This window comes from Ziziphus jujuba, chromosome 12 (assembly GCF_031755915.1).
Source record: "Ziziphus jujuba cultivar Dongzao chromosome 12, ASM3175591v1".
NCBI lineage: Eukaryota > Viridiplantae > Streptophyta > Magnoliopsida > Rosales > Rhamnaceae > Ziziphus > Ziziphus jujuba.
The window spans coordinates 24550836-24571042 of record NC_083390.1 but is presented as its reverse complement, the minus strand read 5'-3'; the positions used below and the strand labels follow the sequence as shown (position 1 = coordinate 24571042).

At 41.7% G+C, this 20207-nt stretch overlaps 1 protein-coding gene across 1 annotated transcript; it reads right to left on the bottom strand.

Moving 5' to 3' along the window:
* Nucleotides 1-3823: 3823 nt before the first annotated feature.
* On the bottom strand, nucleotides 3824-5065 carry LOC107405830 (lignin-forming anionic peroxidase). Its single transcript, XM_048463325.2, has 2 exons — nucleotides 4738-5065; nucleotides 3824-4644 (listed from the first exon to the last, which is right to left on the bottom strand). The coding sequence occupies exons 1-2, from the start codon at nucleotides 4954-4956 to the stop codon at nucleotides 3907-3909; spliced, it is 957 nt and encodes a 318-aa protein (XP_048319282.2). The 5' UTR covers nucleotides 4957-5065; the 3' UTR covers nucleotides 3824-3906.
* Nucleotides 5066-20207: the final 15142 nt, after the last annotated feature.

Here is a 20207-nt window from a genome sequence, read left to right as displayed (position 1 = left end):
GTTTTCTTACGGTTTTGATACTGTAAAGCTCATGAAGAAATTAGGATTGACATTGCCTTTCCGTTACAAGCCGCTTGGAAAACTGCTTTTTATTGACAAAATGTTTCAGAAATCATGTATTGAAATTGATAAGGAACAGAAGCAGTTCAGTTTCTTGTAAACTAATCTCGGGAGGAATGGCAAGATCAAGGTATCGCCCTCCTGAGTTTGTAGCCAACCATCCTTTCATGTTCACGATCAGAGAAAAAGTTTCCCAGGCTGTGATTTTCACTGGGGCTGTTCTTAATCCCCTTTCTGGATAATTGAAAAAGTTTATGTCGCTGCCTATCTATGACAAGCATATATATTGGGATATAATTGCTTACAATTCAACGGTTTTGGCATGCTGCTAGCTCTTTTTAATATTTCCTTTTCTATATTTTTTTTAAATTATGCTTGATTTACAATATCAATGTTACTACTGTAATATTGAGTTTGAATTTGAATTTATTTTCCCAATTAAGTTCCTCTATTAGTACAAAGAACACCCATGCTATTAAGATAGACCATTAATGCTGATCAGAAAACTAGGAACTTGAAACCACAATTATTGCTAAAAAATTCCGTACAAAATTCAACATATTATTAACTTAAAGAAATAAGAAATCTGAAATTGAAAATAAGAAAGCATTAAGCCAACTTTGTTTAATTTGCATTGTTCGGTTTTATATATATCCTCAACAAATTAAATGAAGATCACCGAATTAATCACACTAACAAGGTTTAATACATACTCAAGTCTTTTCTTTCCTTTTTTGTTGGATTGAAGTGAAATAATAAATTTTTAATTTTGATCTCTTGATTGTTTACAATTGATTGAAATGAAAATACAAATGATCATTTGTCAGGACCCGTCCAGAATTCCTTCCCCGGAACCCTAGACAAGTCCTGATCCCAGGGAAACCCTACCGGACCCTCTAACGGAAAATCCAGCAGAGCCTCCCCTAAGGGATTTACTTACCACAAATTACCTGCACTGAAAACACACTTCTAAAAACATCCCCTTATTCCTCCCACAAACTACAAATTGTTCCACAAATTTCAGCACTTCTCAAAAACAACAGTCCAGTGCATAAATAAAACATAATTATCCCAATAGTATACAGAGCTTTAAGAAGTGCTAAACAACAGAAATACAACCAGGATGAAAGAAATAATACACTGAAATAAAAGAGTACAGAAGTACTTCTCGAAACACAACAGCAGCGGAAAACTTGGTTCGCTCCGGAAGAACGTCTACCACCACTTGCACCTAAGGGAACGGAATTTAAGAGTGTGAGATGCTAATCATCTCCGTGAGTGACCCTAACTACTGAACACTTTTAATAATAAAATAATATTAATAGCAATTAAGGAATAGAACAAATACCAACAATTAATAAATAAATAATAATAACTGTTGGAAAATAATAATTTCCCTCAAAACTCTCACCAATCGCTCCGTTTGAAATGTTCCATTTTTAAAACCTTTTCGCAAAACCCAATGTACATACCTCCCAAAAACCAAGGGATTAAACCATTTGATACACAATAAATAAATAAAAACATACCCCAATATATATAATAAAAATATAATAAATTATAGTAAATAATTTTGAACACCTTTGGGGTTTAAACCATTATTTGCAATTTACACCGACGCACCACACCATATACCGGTGATGCCCTCCGATACCCAGCGTCCCGAGCACCGACTGGCGGGGGGTTAAAGAGAGAAACCTGCAACGGTCACTTCGGCGTCCCGACAGTACCGCTGCTAAAACCATCAACCCGGCCAAGGAGGGGGGCGGCTGTGGCCAATAACAAACTTGCCTGCCTACGGTCCAATGGCAACTCACGGGTGAAGTAATAACCGCACGCTAAACCACATAATAACCGCGTGCTACCACGTGTCCATACACCATACACCAGAACACCAATACTGTATGAGTGCGTCTAAAAATAAACATTATTAACCAACCGTACCGTTTTTCCAAAAACCACCGTGGGAAATACATTAAATTATCACACTTACCATCCCACACATTTTTATTTAACCAAACCGGTACGAAACACTGATAACCAACAAACCACAATTTTCTCGAAGTACGAGATGCAACCATAAAAATACCGCGGGCATAATTTATAAAATTTAAACCAATATTTTCGTAAAATATTTAACCCAATTATGCCCGGAAAAATCAATTTTAAAAAATCACGTACAAATACTACCAAAATACACCTTGCTCATGCATAATAAATTAAACCACAATATAATTCATAAATAAATCACACCACATGAGCATAATTTAAATACCAATTAAATATAATTAATTGCCCAAAATAATTTTTGAAGGTGGGTCACTCACCTTGAGCACGCAAATCAACTAAGATCCTCCTTGGGATCAACTCCACCACTCGCGCGTTCACCTAAACAACTACAGTGCACAAACCAAAAATATTAATATTTTATTCGGGTAATTCACAAATGGGTACCCGGGGAGCGAACACCAAACGATATCTAAGGGTTACGAGTTATATACCGAATCGAAGCTTGCGTGATGAGGATCACGGATTCGGTCTTACTTTCGGATGATCGGACCCGACAGGGTCGGAATCTCACCGGAAAGCTTTTCGAGTTTCGGCTCCGCAATTCTCCCAAACCGTCGTGAATTGGCGGAAACAAAAGTCGGATTCGGGTTTAGGAGGTCGAACACAGCGGACTGGAGCTGGCCGAAAAACTGGGTACTCGCCGGAACAGTAATTTCCGGTGAGCCGCCGCGGTCACCGGCAACCGTCGTCGGCGGCGGCGCGTGCGGTGGCCGTTGGTCGTGAAATTTTGCAGACTTGTAGATTGTGAGGAGAGCAATCCAACGGGACCGACGGTGAGCAAAACGGAGGCCGGACGGCGAAGAAATCACTGTTTGAAGATTTCCGGTCCCTCGCTGGAAAACGCTCCGATCCCGGCGCGTCGGTGGTCCGATGCCCGTGATTTTTGGTGGGTCGGCCAGACTTGAGGAGAGGATCAAGTGTGACTGGCGCGTGTGGCCGGAAAATGGCCGGAAGTGGGTCGATTTGCGGTGGCTGGCGGTGGAGGGGTAAAACTCGCCGCCGATCTTTGGACGTCCGATCCGGGCGCGTCCGGCGGCCGATCGCCGTGAAACTTGGAGGTTTTGCCGGAAATGGGGAGGGGAACTTTACTGGCCGGCGCATGTACTGTAGATCGGCCGGAAAAGTTGAAAATCTCCGGTGGCCGTCAGATCCTCTCTCTCTCTTTCTCTCTCTTCCCCGAGAATTTTATCAAATAAAAACCCTGTGTGACACTGTTCATGCCACGTGGACCAATCAGAAGATGACACGTGGTGTTTCACTGTTCATCGACCCAAAAACATTAAAATATTACAGTATCCGGTAAACTTCAAACGTCTATAACTTTTTAACCGGATGTCCGTTTTAAGCGTGCCACTAGTCTGTGAACTCGTATCGACGAGCACTTCATAACCACGCATGAGTGAAAGTTCATTTCCCCATAAATAAAAAGTCAACTCCGGCACTCCCTGGACAGTTTGGACCGCAACTTGTTTCGTCCATAACTTTCAAACCGTAGCTCCGTTTTTGACGTGCTACCAGTCTACGAACTCGTGGCATCGTTCGCCACGGTACCCTGGTCAACTCAAAATTCCCATCGAGTCAAAAAGTCAACTTTGACTCCTTTCGGTCAATGGTTAACGGTCAACCTCGGTCAACGTGGATGGATTCCGGTGCAATTTGGGACTGGGTGTTACATCATTACACAAAGTGTCTATTTATTTAAACAAATTAACAAATTTGTAATTAGATACAAATTAAAGAATATTTAAGGCAGCTTATACATTTGGCAGATTCCAATTAGTTGACAGCATGACAAATCCTCCTTATCTGTCCAGCAGAACCAGTAAGAGGCTCAATATCTCCCATTTTAACCATGGCAGAAGCAAAGTCAGCCAAGAAAGTTGAAGGATTCCTACTATACTCAGATACAATGGTGTCCGTTGATCCTCCACTGAATAGAACCTGATCAGATTGAAGAAGACCTTTCTTCTGAAGCAAGTTCTTGAAGTAATTATTGTCCAATTGATTTGGTGTCACCAACTCAAGTGGTGCCAACTTTGAATCACCTGAGCTAACCGGATAACCCCGTCTTCGAGTGCTAGCGAAGCCAGCATCAATGTCGCCGCCATTATAAATTCTGTCGCGGAATGTGAAGCATTGAGCTTGTCCAATTGAATGCGAACCTGACAAGGCAACCATGTCCCTTTCACTTAGGCCTTTGTGTTCGAATCTAGCTATAAGTTCCGGAAGGCTTTCGGTGAAACGAGGAAGATCAGATAATGCAACATCTGGATATGGTGTTGTTGAATCTCTTCTTCCAAGCTTCACCGTCCATGATGGACCACTCACTGCAACCGATGCGTCACGAGCTGCCACTGCTAGAATATCAGCACAAGATACAACACCGGGGCAGATTTTTTCGACCTCTGTTTTCGTATTGTCTATGAGTTCGTAACCTCTTGCTGAATTCTTATTGAAAATTACCTCCCTTTCATTATTAGCAGTATCGTTGAGTAAAATGGATCCATCACAACCCTGCAAAACGAGGAACAATATTAATTAATATGCGAGGAAAATTAAAGAACAACGAGCACACCATATTTATGCATATGAATTTTGATTAAACACCTTGATGAAACAGTCATGGAAATGAAGGCGAATGAGAGAGGCCGCCATTCGACGTTCACGGGAAATTCCAGCTCTAATGGAAGTTCGGATTGTACTGAGAGCATTAGGACAAGTTTTGTCATAAAATGTAGAAGATAGTTGAGCTTTGCTTGTTGAGCTGAAAAGCATCATCAACAGAAAGAGAAGGGCAGGAACAAATGCAAATGCATTGGAAGCCATCGTATAAAATTAATAATTTGCTAGTTTTTTCACAAATTATAGTGGCGTTTTGCTTCAGTGGGGAAAACAAAATATTGATGAAGAGAAAGAAGCAAATGATATTAACTGCAAATGGTGTGGAGAAAAAAGGAGCCTCTCGTCAAATTTATAGTTCATTTTTTTGTCTGCTGTGACGCGTTGAATAGTTCTAAGTACTTGTTTGAAAGAAAATTCAGTGGGGTTGAATTTGTACAAAAAGTCAAAGATGATAACTCCATGCATATAAAGTTGGAGTTGGTCGTCTTTGGCAATTTGTGAATAAAGACAATCTACATATGGAAGCTGCAGCCGAATATATAAATATAATGATATTCCAAAGTATATAACGGCCGGCATCCAATTCACCAAAAGGTAACACCTGCAGACTCTTTGCACAAGTTTGACATTTTTCCGCATTGGTATTATTAGCAAATAAGTTTTAACATTTTTCCGGCCCATTTTATATTGTAAAGTAATTTGTATATATTATTGAAAATAAAAAAAGTAATATATATATATTGGGTTATATGTACTTGAATTGGGATCATTGTCATTGCTACATATACGAACTGCCTCGCTGAGCTATAGATACCAAGTATATCCAAATATGTAAATATATATATATATATATATATATATATATATATAAAACTGTCATTGTCATTGATCTTTTTGGAATCAAATATCCAAAAATATTCGTTGAAGCAATATATATATATATATATATATTCGAACTTTATGTGGGGCATCAATTAATGTAAATTGGTAATTTAAACCACATCAATTAGTAAATAATCTTGTACACAAATTTGGTACTGTAGTATTACTTTTGAAATAATTAGTTACAATTTCTAATGGTAAAATATAGATGTAGGGCTATTTTTAAATTTACATAAACAATATATATTTCTTTGTCTTTGTTTTCATTTTTTTTTTTTTTTGGTGATCGAAACAATGCATATCTTTTTGTACAACACGTTTTCAAATTTGAAATACGTCTAAATAGTTTCCTAAACTTATCTATAAATATTGTATCCTACTTTTTTTTTTTTTTTTCAAATCCTATTGTCTCTCAATCTCCAAAAAAGCAATTATGTACCCAAAAAAAAAAAAAAATCCACATCAAACCATTGCAAATGCAGTAAAATTTTGCATTTTCAAAATCCATCCATATTTTTATAAAAATATATCTAACTATTTTTATTCATATCCTTAATCTCAAAATATTGCGACTAAGCAGATTTTGTTCATATCTCAAGTAGTTATTGTCACACAAATTTGTCTTTTTATATTATTCTGTTCGTATTCTAACCTCACACTCATCCACCAACCTTTTATTCTATTTTCAACACTTTGCAAAAAAAATATGGAGTTTGCATGAACATTGTTACAAAAGGTATTATGGAGGAGATGATCAAGGATCCCAACAACAACGTCGCAATGTCTCCGTTATCCTTGAATTGTAATTTCAGTTGAAATTGTGTAAAAAAAAAAAAAAAGAATAAGATCAATGAAAATATTTTTACGATTGAAATTTGTCAGGACCCATCCAAAATTCCTCATCGGAACCCTAGACAAGCCCTAAAATTTGGTGGAACCTTAGGAGCTTAACCTCTGAATGTCTGTCTTACCTCAAGGAAAGAATCAAAGACGTAACACTTCTCGATATTTGACGACCTTTCAAGAATTTGGTTTGAAGTAAACTGGCAATTCTGTTCTGTAACACTTCGTCCCCAAGTACACCGAATTTTTTTTCAAATTTGACCAAGGTTGACCGTTGACTTTGACCGTTGACCAAAAGGTCAAAAGTTGACTTTTTGACTCGGATGGAATTTTAGGTTGACTGAGGTACCGTTGGCACAAGTTTGTAGACTAGTAACACATCAAAAACAGAGCTACGGTTTGAAGGTTATGAGCAAAACAAATCGAAGTCCAAACTGTCCAAGGGGTGCCGGAGTTGACTTTTTATTCATGCAAAGTTGAGCTTTGAATCATGCATGATTGTGAAGTACTCATCGATATGAGTCTATAGACTAGCGGTACATTCGATTTGGACATGTGGTTTAAAAATTATGGACATGTGAATTTTTTCGAATACCGTAATAATTTAATATTTTTGAATCGGTGAACAGTGAAACACCACATGTCGCGATCTCAGCCGTTCCTATGAGTGCACAGTGGCATCCACGTGGTTTTTATTAGGTGAGAGGGGAGAGAGAGAGAGGGAGGGTGGGGGGAAGGAGAGAGAAGGAGGAGAGAGAAACAGAGGGGGAGAAAAATCGGCCACCACCGGTTGGCCATCGTTCGGCCACCGAAGGGCCCCATGTAAAGCGCCGGGATCGGAGCGTTTTTCGGTGACTGCTATTTTTCCCCTCCACCAACGGCCACCCCCGTTTGACCCATTTCCAGCCATTTTCAGGCCACACATGCCAGCCACCCCTCACCACTCCTCATTTTTGGCCAACCCACCAAATTTCACGGCTACTGGACCTCCGATGCGCCAGGATTGGAGTATTTTCAGGCAAGGGGCTGAAAATCTTCAAACCCAGATCTCTTCGCCGTCCAGCCTCCGTTTGCCTCACCGCCGGTCCCATTGGAACCCTCTCCCTTCGATCTACAAAACCCCCAAAAATCTCGGCCACCAGCCACCGGACGCGCTACCAGTGGTGACGATTTCCGGTGGGATTTGGCGGCTCGCCGAAAAATCCAATTTCGGCGAGTACCCAGTTCCACCGCCGATCCCTCCCCACTAATTCCGACCCCCTGAATCCAAATTCGGTGTCCCCTTTCCTTAAATCTCAACGAAGAGTTGAATCCTAAAAGATCTCAGGCGAGATTTCGGCCACCTCGGGTCCGATCTCCGGGAAGTAAGACCGGATTCGTAATCCTTATCACTCAAGCTTCGATTCGGTATATTACTCATCAATTTTGGTTGTCGTTTGTGTTCGCTCCCTGGGTACCCATTTGGGTGTTACCCGATTAAAATATTAAAATAATTGGTTTTGTGTATTGTGGATATTATAGGTGCACGTGTGGGTAGTGGAGTTGATCTTGCGGAGGATCTTGATTGATACACGTGCTTAAAGTGAGTGACCCACCTTTAAAACTATTTTGGGGTGATTAATTATATTTATTTGGTGTTAATTTGATATCTAGAATTATGCTCATATGGTGGAATTTAAATATAATTGTGAAAAAAAAAATTATTTTATATGTACGTATATGTTTATTGCTGCTAAATGAAAATTTTGGTTTATTAATGGATTTTTGATTATTATTATGATTCAATTGTATTTATCACGCATGAGCAAGGTGTTTTCAGTTAATTAATTGTATTTGGATTTTAATATTATTTTTAGGCATGATGTCAGGACCCGTCCAGAATTCCTCCCCGGAACCCTAGACAAGCCCTGATCCCAGGAAAATACCACCGAACCTTCCAACGAAAAATCCGGCAGCACCTCCCCTAAGGGTAGGACTAACCAAAAATTACCTGCACTGAAAACACACTTCTATAGACATCCCCTTATTCCTCCCACAATACTACAAATTGATTCCACAATTTCAGCACTTCAAAGAAATAATAGCAACTCAGTGCATAAATAATAACTATACGTCCAATACAGTATATAGAGCATTATACAGATAAATGTGGAATTTATACAATGACAGATAAGAAGTAATACAGGATGGAGAGGAAAAAGGGAAGAAATACTTCTTGAACTTTCGGCAACGAACTGAGACGTTGGGCTCGCCCCGGACAATCAACGTCTCCAACCTGGACCTAGGGGAACGGAATTTAAAAACGTGAGATGCTAATCATCTCAGTGAGTGACCCTATCTACTGTACACCTTTAATATCAATAATATACCAAATAAAGGGATTTAATTACTCAATACCGAACGATTAAATAAATAAATAAATAAACAATTGAAGTAATAATTTCTCTCAAAACCCTTACTATTCACTCCGTTAGAAATGTTCCCCTTTTGAAACATTTTCACAAAACCCGATACTTGTACTTCCCGAAAACCAAGGGATCAAATAATTTAATAAACAACAAATAAATAATTAAATACCCCAAATATAAATAAAGTGTAATAAATTATAATAAATAATTTTTGTACTCTTTGGGATTTGAAATTTCTATCCGAAAAATTACACTTGACGCACCACACCATATACCAGTGATGCCCTCCGATACCTAGCGTCCCGAGCACTGACTGGCGGGGAGATTAAAGAGAGAAACTTGCAAACGGCACTTCGGCGTCCCGACAGTACCGCTGCTGAAACCGTCATCTCGACCAAGGGAGGGGCGGCTGTGGCCAATATCAAACTTGCCTGCCCACGGTCCAATGGCAACCACGGGAGACATAATACTTGCATGCTAAACCATATAATACTTGTGCACTAAACCACGTGTACATACACCAGAACACCGATACTGTATGAGTGCGTCTAAAATAATTATTAAATCAACCGTACCATTTTCCAAAATTACCGTGGGAAATATATTAAATTTTCACACTTACCATCCCACATATTTTTTATTTAACAAACCGGTACGAAAACATAGATAACAAATAAACCATAATTTTCTCGTAATACGAGGTTCAACAGATAAAAATACCGTGGGCATAATTATAAAATTAAACCACCAATTTAACAAATATTTTCATAAAATATTTAAACCAATTATGCCCAAAATAATACTTAAAACCACGTATGACTATTACCGAAATATACTTTGCTCATGCATAATAAATAAATTAAATCACAATAAAACCATAACTAAATTGTACCACATGAGCATAATTTAAATATCAATTAAACATAATTAATTGCCCAAAATATTTTTGAAGGTGGGTCACTCACCTGAAGCATGCAATTAAACCATGATCCACCATGAGATCAATTCCACGACTCACCGGTGCTCCTAAAACACAATTCACACACAGTCAAATAAATTAATATTTTATTCGGATAAATAATACCCAGTACCCGGGGGGTCAAACACAAACGTTATCCAAAATTGAAAAATTATATGTGTATGGAAAGCTTGTGAGATGAGGATCACATTACCGACCTCCATCGACCCCAATTCCGCCGGAGGTGGCCGGAAAGCTTCGGCTGGTTTTGATTTCCTCTTATCTCGCAAACCGCTTCGAATTTTGGAGATTGGAGGCCATATTTGGACTCAGAGGACCCAAAATAGGGGGAGAGGAGGTTTAATTTGGACTGGGCTGGCCGGAAAACACAAGAAAAGAGGAGAGAGAAATTTTTTCGGCCGGCGGCTTCTCCGGCCTGATCGGGGCGCGTCCGACAGCCGGTGACCGTGAAAATTGGCGGCCGAGCTCGCCTTCTCCCTCCGCTCATCACTGGCCGGCGCGTGTGGGCAATGGGTGGCCAGAATTTAAAAAATACGGTGAGGCCGAGAGGGAGAAAGGAAAGGAAAGGAAGAAGAAAAGAAGAAGAAGGAAGAAGAAGAAGGAGAACGGGGCTGGGTCCCCTTTTTTCCCACGTGGGGGAAAAGAAAAAAAAAAGAAAAAAGAAAAGAAAAAGAAAGAAAAAGAAATAAAAGAAAATAAAATAATTTAATTAAATAATATTAAAAAATAATATTATTATATCAATTAACAATAATAAAATAATAGGGTAATAAGCATGGTTGACATGTGGCATCTCCATATGGTAACACATGATCACATTTATTAAGTCACACGTGGCACATCGTTACGCGTTTAAAAAAATAATACTAAAATAATACAGTATTTGAAAAACTCTACAGGTCCATAACTTTCAAACCACATGTCCAAATCGGACGTGCCACTAGTCTACGGTCTCGTATCGACGAGCACTTTACAACCATGCATGAGTTAATGCTCAACTTTACATGAATAAAAAGTCAACTCCGACACCCCTTGGACAGTTTGGACCTCAACTTGTTTTGCTCATAACTTTCAAACCGTAGCTCTGTTTTCAACGTGCTACTAGTCTATGAACTCGTGCCAATGTGTACTTCGTAACGGTACCTCAGTCAACCTAGAATTCTAATCGGGTCAAAAAGTCAACTTTTAACCCCTTCTGTCAACGGTCAACAGTCAACCTCGGTCAACCTGCAAAAATTCTGACATGGTTCGGGACGGGGTGTTACAATGATTTGATTTTAAATATTTCAAGGAAAATATTGGTTTAAATTGGTGGTTTCAAATTTTATAATTATGCCCGTGGAACATTATTTGATGGACTTTATGATACGAGAAAAATTATTTGTATATGGTTATCGGTGGATTTGTACTGGAAATGTTAAAGAAAAATGTGGGAGGTTGAGTTCGAAAAATGGTATAATTCCCACGGTGGATTTTGGAAAAGTTTGCATATCTTTTTATAATACAATTTGGTTATTTATTTTAGACGCACTCATACAGTACTGGTGTTCTGTACTGTATATGTGGATGAGCGCACAAGTTATAATGTCTCCCGTGAGTTGCCATTGGACCGAGGGCAGGCAAGTTTTATATAATGCGCATAAGCCGCCCCCCTCCATGGCCGGGATGACGGTTTAAGTAGCAGCGCTGTCGGGACGTCGAAGCGACCGTATGCAAGTTTCTCTCTTTAACCCCCGCGCTAGATGGTGCTCGAGATGCTGGGTATCAGAGGGAATCACTGGTATATGGTGTGGTGCGTCAAGTATAAATTTTCAGATAGAAATTTCAAACCCTAAAGGTTTTAAAATCGTATTTAAATTAAATGTATTTTATTTGCGTTACCATCTAATTAATTATTTAAATTACATTTTCGGCATTCTTTATTTTGATTGATTAAATCAAATTTTATGAATTAGTTATATTGAAGGTTTTTACTTTATGTCATATTTCTTTATTACAAGTGTTCTACATTTATTTATTATATTTTATTACATTTTATTTACATTTGGATTATTTAATTATTATTTAGTTGATTAATTGTTTCCTTGGTTTTCGGGGCATACAAATAGTGGGTTTTGTAAAATGTTTTAAAAGGGAAACTTTTCCAACCGAGTGAATCGTGAGGGTTTTGAGAGGAAATATTATTTTCAATTAATTATTAATTATTTACTTACTTATTTATTTTTAATTAAAGAACTGTACTATAATTATCGTTGCTTTATAATTGTACAGTAGTTAAGGTCACTCAGTGAGATGATTAGCATCTCATATTTTTAAATTCCGTTCCCCTAGGTCCAGGTTGGGAGACGTTGATCGTCCGGGGGGAGCCCGACATCTCAGTTCATTGCCGAAAGTCTAAGAAGAATTTCTTCTCTTTTTCCTCTCCATCTTGTATTGCTTCCTTATCTGTCATTGTATTAATTCCACATTTATTTTTATAATGCTCTGTATACTGTATTGTATATTTAGTTATTAATTATGCACTGATTTACTGTTATTCATTTGGAGTGCTGCAAATTTGTGGAATTATATTGTAGTAATGTGGGAGGAATAAGGGGATGCTTATAGAAGTGTGTTTTCAGTGTAGGAAATTTGTGGTAAGTCCAATCCTTAGGGAAGGTTCTGCTGGATTTTCCATTGGAGGGTCCGGTAGAATTTTCCTGGGATCAGGTGTAACACCCCGTCCCAAATCGCACCGGAATCCGTGCACGTTGACCTAGGTTGACTGTTGACCAAAGGGGTCAAAAGTTGACTTTTTGACTCGGTGAGAATTTTGAGTTGACCAGGATACTGTGGCGAAGTGCACGATGCCACGAGTTCGTAGACTGGTAGCACGTCGAAAATGGAGCTACGGTTTGGAAGTTATGGACGAAACAAGTTGCGGTCCAAACTGTCCAAGGGGTGCCGGAGTTGACTTTTTGTTTATGGGGAATTGAGCTTTGACTCATGCATGGTTGTGAAGTGCTCGTCGATACGGGTTCACAGACTAGCGGCACGCTCAAAACGGACATCCGGTTAAAAAGTTATGGACGTTTGAAGTTTACCGGATACCGTATTATTTTAATATTTTTTTTGATCGTGAACAGTGAAATGCCACGTGTCAGCTTCTGAGTGGTCCACGTGGCATGAACAGTGTCACGCAGGGTTTTAATTTTGAAAAACTCTCGGGGAAGAGAGAGAAGAGAGAGAAAGAGAGAGAGGAGAGAGAAAGAGAGAGAGAGAGCCACCGCCGGCCACCGGATTTTGCCACTGTTCCGGCCGAGTTACTGTACACACACCAGACAGAAAGCTTGCCCACCTCATTTCCGGCAAAACCTCCAAATTTCACGGTGAACGGCCGCCGGACGCGCCCGGATCGGACGTCCGAAGTTTGGCGGCGATTTTTCCCCTCCACCGCCGGCCACCGCGAATCGGCACTGTTCCAGCCACTTTCCGGCCACACGCGCCTGACAGCCTTGATCCTCTCCTCAAGTCCGGCCTACCCACCAAAAATCACGGCCATCGGACCACCGACGCGCCGGGATCGGAGCGTTTTCCGACGAGGGGTCGAAAATCTTCAAACGGTGATTTCTCCGCCGTCCGACCTCCGTTTTGCTCACCGTCGGTCCCGTTGGATTGCTCTCCTCACGATCTACAAATCTGCAAAATTTCACAGCAAACGGCCACCGTCGGAAAATACTGTTCCGGTGACGGTTGCCGGTGACGTGGCGGCCCGCCGGAAAATACTGTTCCGGCGAGTACCCGAAAATTCCGGCCAGCTCCAGTCCGCAGTGTTCGACCTCCTGAACCCAAATCCGACTTCCGTTTCCGCCAATTCGCGACGGTTTGGGAGAATTGCGGAGCCGAAACTCGAAAAGCTTTCCGGCGAGATTCCGACCCCGTCGGGTTCGATCACCGGAAAGTAAGACCGAATCCGTGATCCTCATCACGCGAGCTTCGATTCGGTATATAACTCGTAACCCTTAGATGTCGCTTGGTGTTCGCTCCCCGGGTATCCATTTGGGAATTACCCGAATAAAATATTAATATTTTTGGTTTGTGCACTGTGGTTGTTTAGGTGCACGCGCGAGTAGTGGAGTGGATCCCGAGGAGGATCTTAGTTGATTTGCGCTCTCCAGGTGAGTGACCCACCTTCAAAAATTATTTTGGGCAATTAATTAAATTTAATTGGTATTTAATTTAGTATTTAATTATGCTCATGTGGTGTGGTTTAAGTATGATTTTAATGCGGTTTAATTTAAATTATTTGTTATGCATGAGCAAGGTATGTTTCGGTATTAATTTCACGTGGTTTCAAATGTGATTTCTCGGGCATAATTAGGTTAAATATTTTATGAAAATATTTGGTTAAATTTTATAAATTATGCCCGCGGTATTTTTATGGTTGCATTTCGTATTTCGAGAAATTGTGGTTTGTTGTTATCGCTGTTTCGTACCGGGTGATTGGATAAAATATGTGGGATGGTGTTTTGTGAAATTTTGGTATACTTCCCACGGTGGTTTTTGGAAAAACGGTACGGTTGGTTGTTTATGTTTATTTTTAGACGCACTCATACAGTATTGGTGTTCTGGTGTATGGTGTATGGACACGTGGTTTAGCACGCGGTTATTATATGGTTTAGCGTGCGGTTATTACTTCACCCGTGAGTTGCCATTGGACCGTGGGCAGGCAAGGTTATTGTTGCGCACAGCCGCCCCCCTCCTTGGCCGGGTGATGGTTTTTAGCAGTCGGTACTGTCGGGACGCCGAAGTGACCACTGCAGGTTTCTCTCTTTAACCTCCCGCCAGTCGGTGCTCGGGACGCTGGGTATCGGAGGGCATCACCGGTATATGGTGTGGTGCGTCAGGTGTAGGTGTAATTGCAAATAATGGTTTAAACCCCAAAGGTGTTCAAAATTTATTTATTATAATTTATTATATTTTTATTATATATGTGGGGTATGTATTTATTTAATTGTTGTTGTTAAATTATTTAATCCCTTGGTTTTTGGGAGGTATACACATTGGGTTTTGCGAAAAGGTTTTAAAAAGGGAACATTTCAAACGGAGCGATTGGTGAGAGTTTTGAGGGAAATCATTATTTTCCAAAGGTTAATTGTTGGTATTTGTTCCACTCCTTAATTGTTATTATTTTATTATTATTATCAAAAGGTGTTCAGTAGTTCGGGTTAGTCACGGAGATGATTAGCATCTCACACTCTTAAATTCCGTTCCCTTAGGTGCAAGTGGTGGTAGACGTTCTTCCGGAGCGAACCAAGTTTTCCGCTGCTGTTGTGTTTCGAGAAGTTTCTTTGTACTCTTTCATCTCAGTGTATTATTTCTTTTCCGCCTTGTTGTATTTCTGTTGTTTAGCACTTCTTAAAGCTCTGTATACTATTGGGATACTTCTGTTTTATTTATGCACTGGACTGTTGTTGCTTTGAGAAGTGTTGGAATTTGTGGACTCAGTTGTAGTTTGTGGGAGGAATAAGGGGATGTTTTTAGAAGTGTGTTTTCAGTGCAGGTAATTTGTGGTAAGTAAATCCCTTAGGGGAGGCTCTGTCGGATTTTCCTTTGGAGGGTCCGGTAGGGTTTCCCTGGGATCAGGGCTGTCTAGGGTTCCGGGGAAGGAATTCTGGACGGGTCCTGACAGTTGGTATCAGAGCATAGGTTCTTGTAATCCTAAGGGACTGTGCATTGCTGTACAGCCCATCCGTAAATTCCTTCCTTTCGTAATCGTGCTTAAGTGTCCCTGTTTCCCTGTTTCTAAACTCTTGTTTGTTTCCTCAGAATCTACTACAATGAGTCGGCCGGACACACGTAGGACTCGGGAACGCTCTGCTGAGAGTTCCGGAAGTCGTTCTAGCCTTAGAAATCTGGTCTCTCAACTAACTAGAGCCTTAGGGGGTTCAAGCTCTAGTAATCGATCTGTGGATCAAGCTCGACGTTTAGGAGCCGTGGAGTTCGATGGGAGCCAAGGCCCAGCAGCAGCCTTGAAGTGGCTATCCAGCATGGAGAAAATCTTGGAAGAGGGGATGCAGTGCCCCGATGAAGATATGGTGAGGATTTCTGGGTTCATGTTAGAGGGAGACGCCCGGAAGTGGTGGCAGATGGAGAAGACCCGCAGAAGGCATACGTGGGATCAGTTCAAGATTGCCTTCTCTACTGAGTTTTGTCCTCCTGCCTATCGTGAGGCAAGAAGGAGAGAGTTCGAGGAATTGCGACAGGGGAACATGACAGTGACCGAGTACGAGAGGAGATTCCGGGAACTATCAGAATTCTGCATGCACCTGATTCCTGACGATCACACGAAGAAGATGAGGTTCATAGATGGATTGAAAGAGAGCATCGGCTACACTCTTTCTGGATCAGTACATCCCACCTATCAGTCCGCCAGGGATGCAGCGCTCGAGCTAGAGAGACAGGAGGAGATACGCAGACCCTCAAGGCGCAGATCTTTCGAAGGTTCGTATAGCAGAGTACCTCAACAGGGGGCAACTAAAAGAAGCCATAGTTCAGGCTCAGACAATGATGGGTTAAGCCCACGAGGCAGATTCCAGAGGAGAGATAGTTATCGTATGCCCCAGCCAGCTCGCCATTCGATCAGTGTGGATACAAGCTCGTACCAGCAGTCACGCATTGGTTCTCCGCGGATTTGTCCACTTTGTAGGGGGAATCATTCTGGGCAGTGTCAGATGGATGGTTTATGCTTTCGGTGTGGGCAGCCAGGCCACATAAGGAGGGATTGCCCTTATGGTAGCGGCAGTGTGCTAGGAGCAGGTCGACGGACACAGCATACGGGAGTATTTCCAGGACAGAGTTCCCAGGGGAGTCAGCCAGTAGGAGTTTCTTCGGGATCAGTCCAGCCGTCTGCAGGATCGAGTCGAGGTAGAGGAAGGAGACCCCAACAGACAAGTCAAGGCCGGGTGTTTGCTATGACGCAGCAGGGAGCCAGGACTACGCCCGACGATTTCACAGGTACTTTGAATATTTTTGGTAATGACACATGTGTACTTATAGACCCGGGAGCAACACATTCGTTCATCTCAAGAGAGTCTGTCGTTCGGGTCGGTATGACCCCTACTCCTTTAGAATGTCTGCTAGAAATAGCCACTCCTGTAGGAGAATCCTTGTGGCCTAGCCAGTTAATCAAGGAATGTTTCTTCTGCATCGAAGATCAAGTGATGGAAGCGGATCTGATCCTGTTGGATCTATTCGGACTTGAAGTAAGTTTGGGCATGGATTGGTTGGTAAGGAACCACTTAGTCGAGGAAGCGACGTAGGAGCTCGAAGCGCAGGTGCGTGATCAGAACCCTTATCTGTTCTAGTGACGTGCGGAAATTTCGAGGACGAAATTTTTGTAAGGGGGGAAGGCTGTAACACCCCGTCCCAAATCGCACCGGAATCCGTGCACGTTGACCTAGGTTGACTGTTGACCGTTGACCAAAGGGGTCAAAAGTTGACTTTTTGACTCGGTGAGAATTTTGAGTTGACCAGGATACTGTGGCGAAGTGCACGATGCCACGAGTTCGTAGACTGGTAGCACGTCGAAAATGGAGCTACGGTTTGGAAGTTATGGACGAAACAAGTTGCGGTCCAAACTGTCCAAGGGGTGCCGGAGTTGACTTTTTGTTTATGGGGAATTGAGCTTTGACTCATGCATGGTTGTGAAGTGCTCGTCGATACGAGTTCACAGACTAGCGGCACGCTCAAAACGGACATCCGGTTAAAAAGTTATGGACGTTTGAAGTTTACCGGATACCGTATTATTTTAATATTTTTTTTGATCGTGAACAGTGAAATGCCACGTGTCAGCTTCTGAGTGGTCCACGTGGCATGAACAGTGTCACACAGGGTTTTAATTTTGAAAAACTCTCGGGGAAGAGAGAGAAAGAGAGAGAAGAGAGAGAAAGAGAGAGAGGAGAGAGAAAGAGAGAGAGAGAGCCACCGCCGGCCACCGGATTTTGCCACTGTTCCGGCCGAGTTACTGTACACACACCAGACAGAAAGCTTGCCCACCTCATTTCCGGCAAAACCTCCAAATTTCACGGTGAACGGCCGCCGGACGCGCCCGGATCGGACGTCCGAAGTTTGGCGGCGATTTTTCCCCTCCACCGCCGGCCACCGCGAATCGGCACTGTTCCGGCCACTTTCCGGCCACACGCGCCTGACAGCCTTGATCCTCTCCTCAAGTCCGGCCTACCCACCAAAAATCACGGCCATCGGACCACCGACGCGCCGGGATCGGAGCGTTTTCCGACGAGGGGTCGAAAATCTTCAAACGGTGATTTCTCCGCCGTCCGACCTCCGTTTTGCTCACCGTCGGTCCCGTTGGATTGCTCTCCTCACGATCTACAAATCTGCAAAATTTCACAGCAAACGGCCACCGTCGGAAAATACTGTTCCGGTGACGGTTGCCGGTGACGTGGCGGCCCGCCGGAAAATACTGTTCCGGCGAGTACCCGAAAATTCCGGCCAGCTCCAGTCCGCAGTGTTCGACCTCCTGAACCCAAATCCGACTTCCGTTTCCGCCAATTCGCGACGGTTTGGGAGAATTGCGGAGCCGAAACTCGAAAAGCTTTCCGGCGAGATTCCGACCCCGTCGGGTTCGATCACCGGAAAGTAAGACCGAATCCGTGATCCTCATCACGCGAGCTTCGATTCGGTATATAACTCGTAACCCTTAGATGTCGCTTGGTGTTCGCTCCCCGGGTATCCATTTGGGAATTACCCGAATAAAATATTAATATTTTTGGTTTGTGCACTGTGGTTGTTTAGGTGCACGCGCGAGTAGTGGAGTGGATCCCGAGGAGGATCTTAGTTGATTTGCGCTCTCCAGGTGAGTGACCCACCTTCAAAAATTATTTTGGGCAATTAATTAAATTTAATTGGTATTTAATTTAGTATTTAATTATGCTCATGTGGTGTGGTTTAAGTATGATTTTAATGCGGTTTAATTTAAATTATTTGTTATGCATGAGCAAGGTATGTTTCGGTATTAATTTCACGTGGTTTCAAATGTGATTTCTCGGGCATAATTAGGTTAAATATTTTATGAAAATATTTGGTTAAATTTTATAAATTATGCCCGCGGTATTTTTATGGTTGCATTTCGTATTTCGAGAAATTGTGGTTTGTTGTTATCGCTGTTTCGTACCGGGTGATTGGATAAAATATGTGGGATGGTGTTTTGTGAAATTTTGGTATACTTCCCACGGTGGTTTTTGGAAAAACGGTACGGTTGGTTGTTTATGTTTATTTTTAGACGCACTCATACAGTATTGGTGTTCTGGTGTATGGTGTATGGACACGTGGTTTAGCACGCGGTTATTATATGGTTTAGCGTGCGGTTATTACTTCACCCGTGAGTTGCCATTGGACCGTGGGCAGGCAAGGTTATTGTTGCGCACAGCCGCCCCCCTCCTTGGCCGGGTGATGGTTTTTAGCAGTCGGTACTGTCGGGACGCCGAAGTGACCACTGCAGGTTTCTCTCTTTAACCTCCCGCCAGTCGGTGCTCGGGACGCTGGGTATCGGAGGGCATCACCGGTATATGGTGTGGTGCGTCAGGTGTAGGTGTAATTGCAAATAATGGTTTAAACCCCAAAGGTGTTCAAAATTTATTTATTATAATTTATTATATTTTTATTATATATGTGGGGTATGTATTTATTTAATTGTTGTTGTTAAATTATTTAATCCCTTGGTTTTTGGGAGGTATACACATTGGGTTTTGCGAAAAGGTTTTAAAAAGGGAACATTTCAAACGGAGCGATTGGTGAGAGTTTTGAGGGAAATCATTATTTTCCAAAGGTTAATTGTTGGTATTTGTTCCACTCCTTAATTGTTATTATTTTATTATTATTATCAAAAGGTGTTCAGTAGTTCGGGTTACTCACGGAGATGATTAGCATCTCACACTCTTAAATTCCGTTCCCTTAGGTGCAAGTGGTGGTAGACGTTCTTCCGGAGCGAACCAAGTTTTCCGCTGCTGTTGTGTTTCGAGAAGTTTCTTTGTACTCTTTCATCTCAGTGTATTATTTCTTTTCCGCCTTGTTGTATTTCTGTTGTTTAGCACTTCTTAAAGCTCTGTATACTATTGGGATACTTCTGTTTTATTTATGCACTGGACTGTTGTTGCTTTGAGAAGTGTTGGAATTTGTGGACTCAGTTGTAGTTTGTGGGAGGAATAAGGGGATGTTTTTAGAAGTGTGTTTTCAGTGCAGGTAATTTGTGGTAAGTAAATCCCTTAGGGGAGGCTCTGTCGGATTTTCCTTTGGAGGGTCCGGTAGGGTTTCCCTGGGATCAGGGCTGTCTAGGGTTCCGG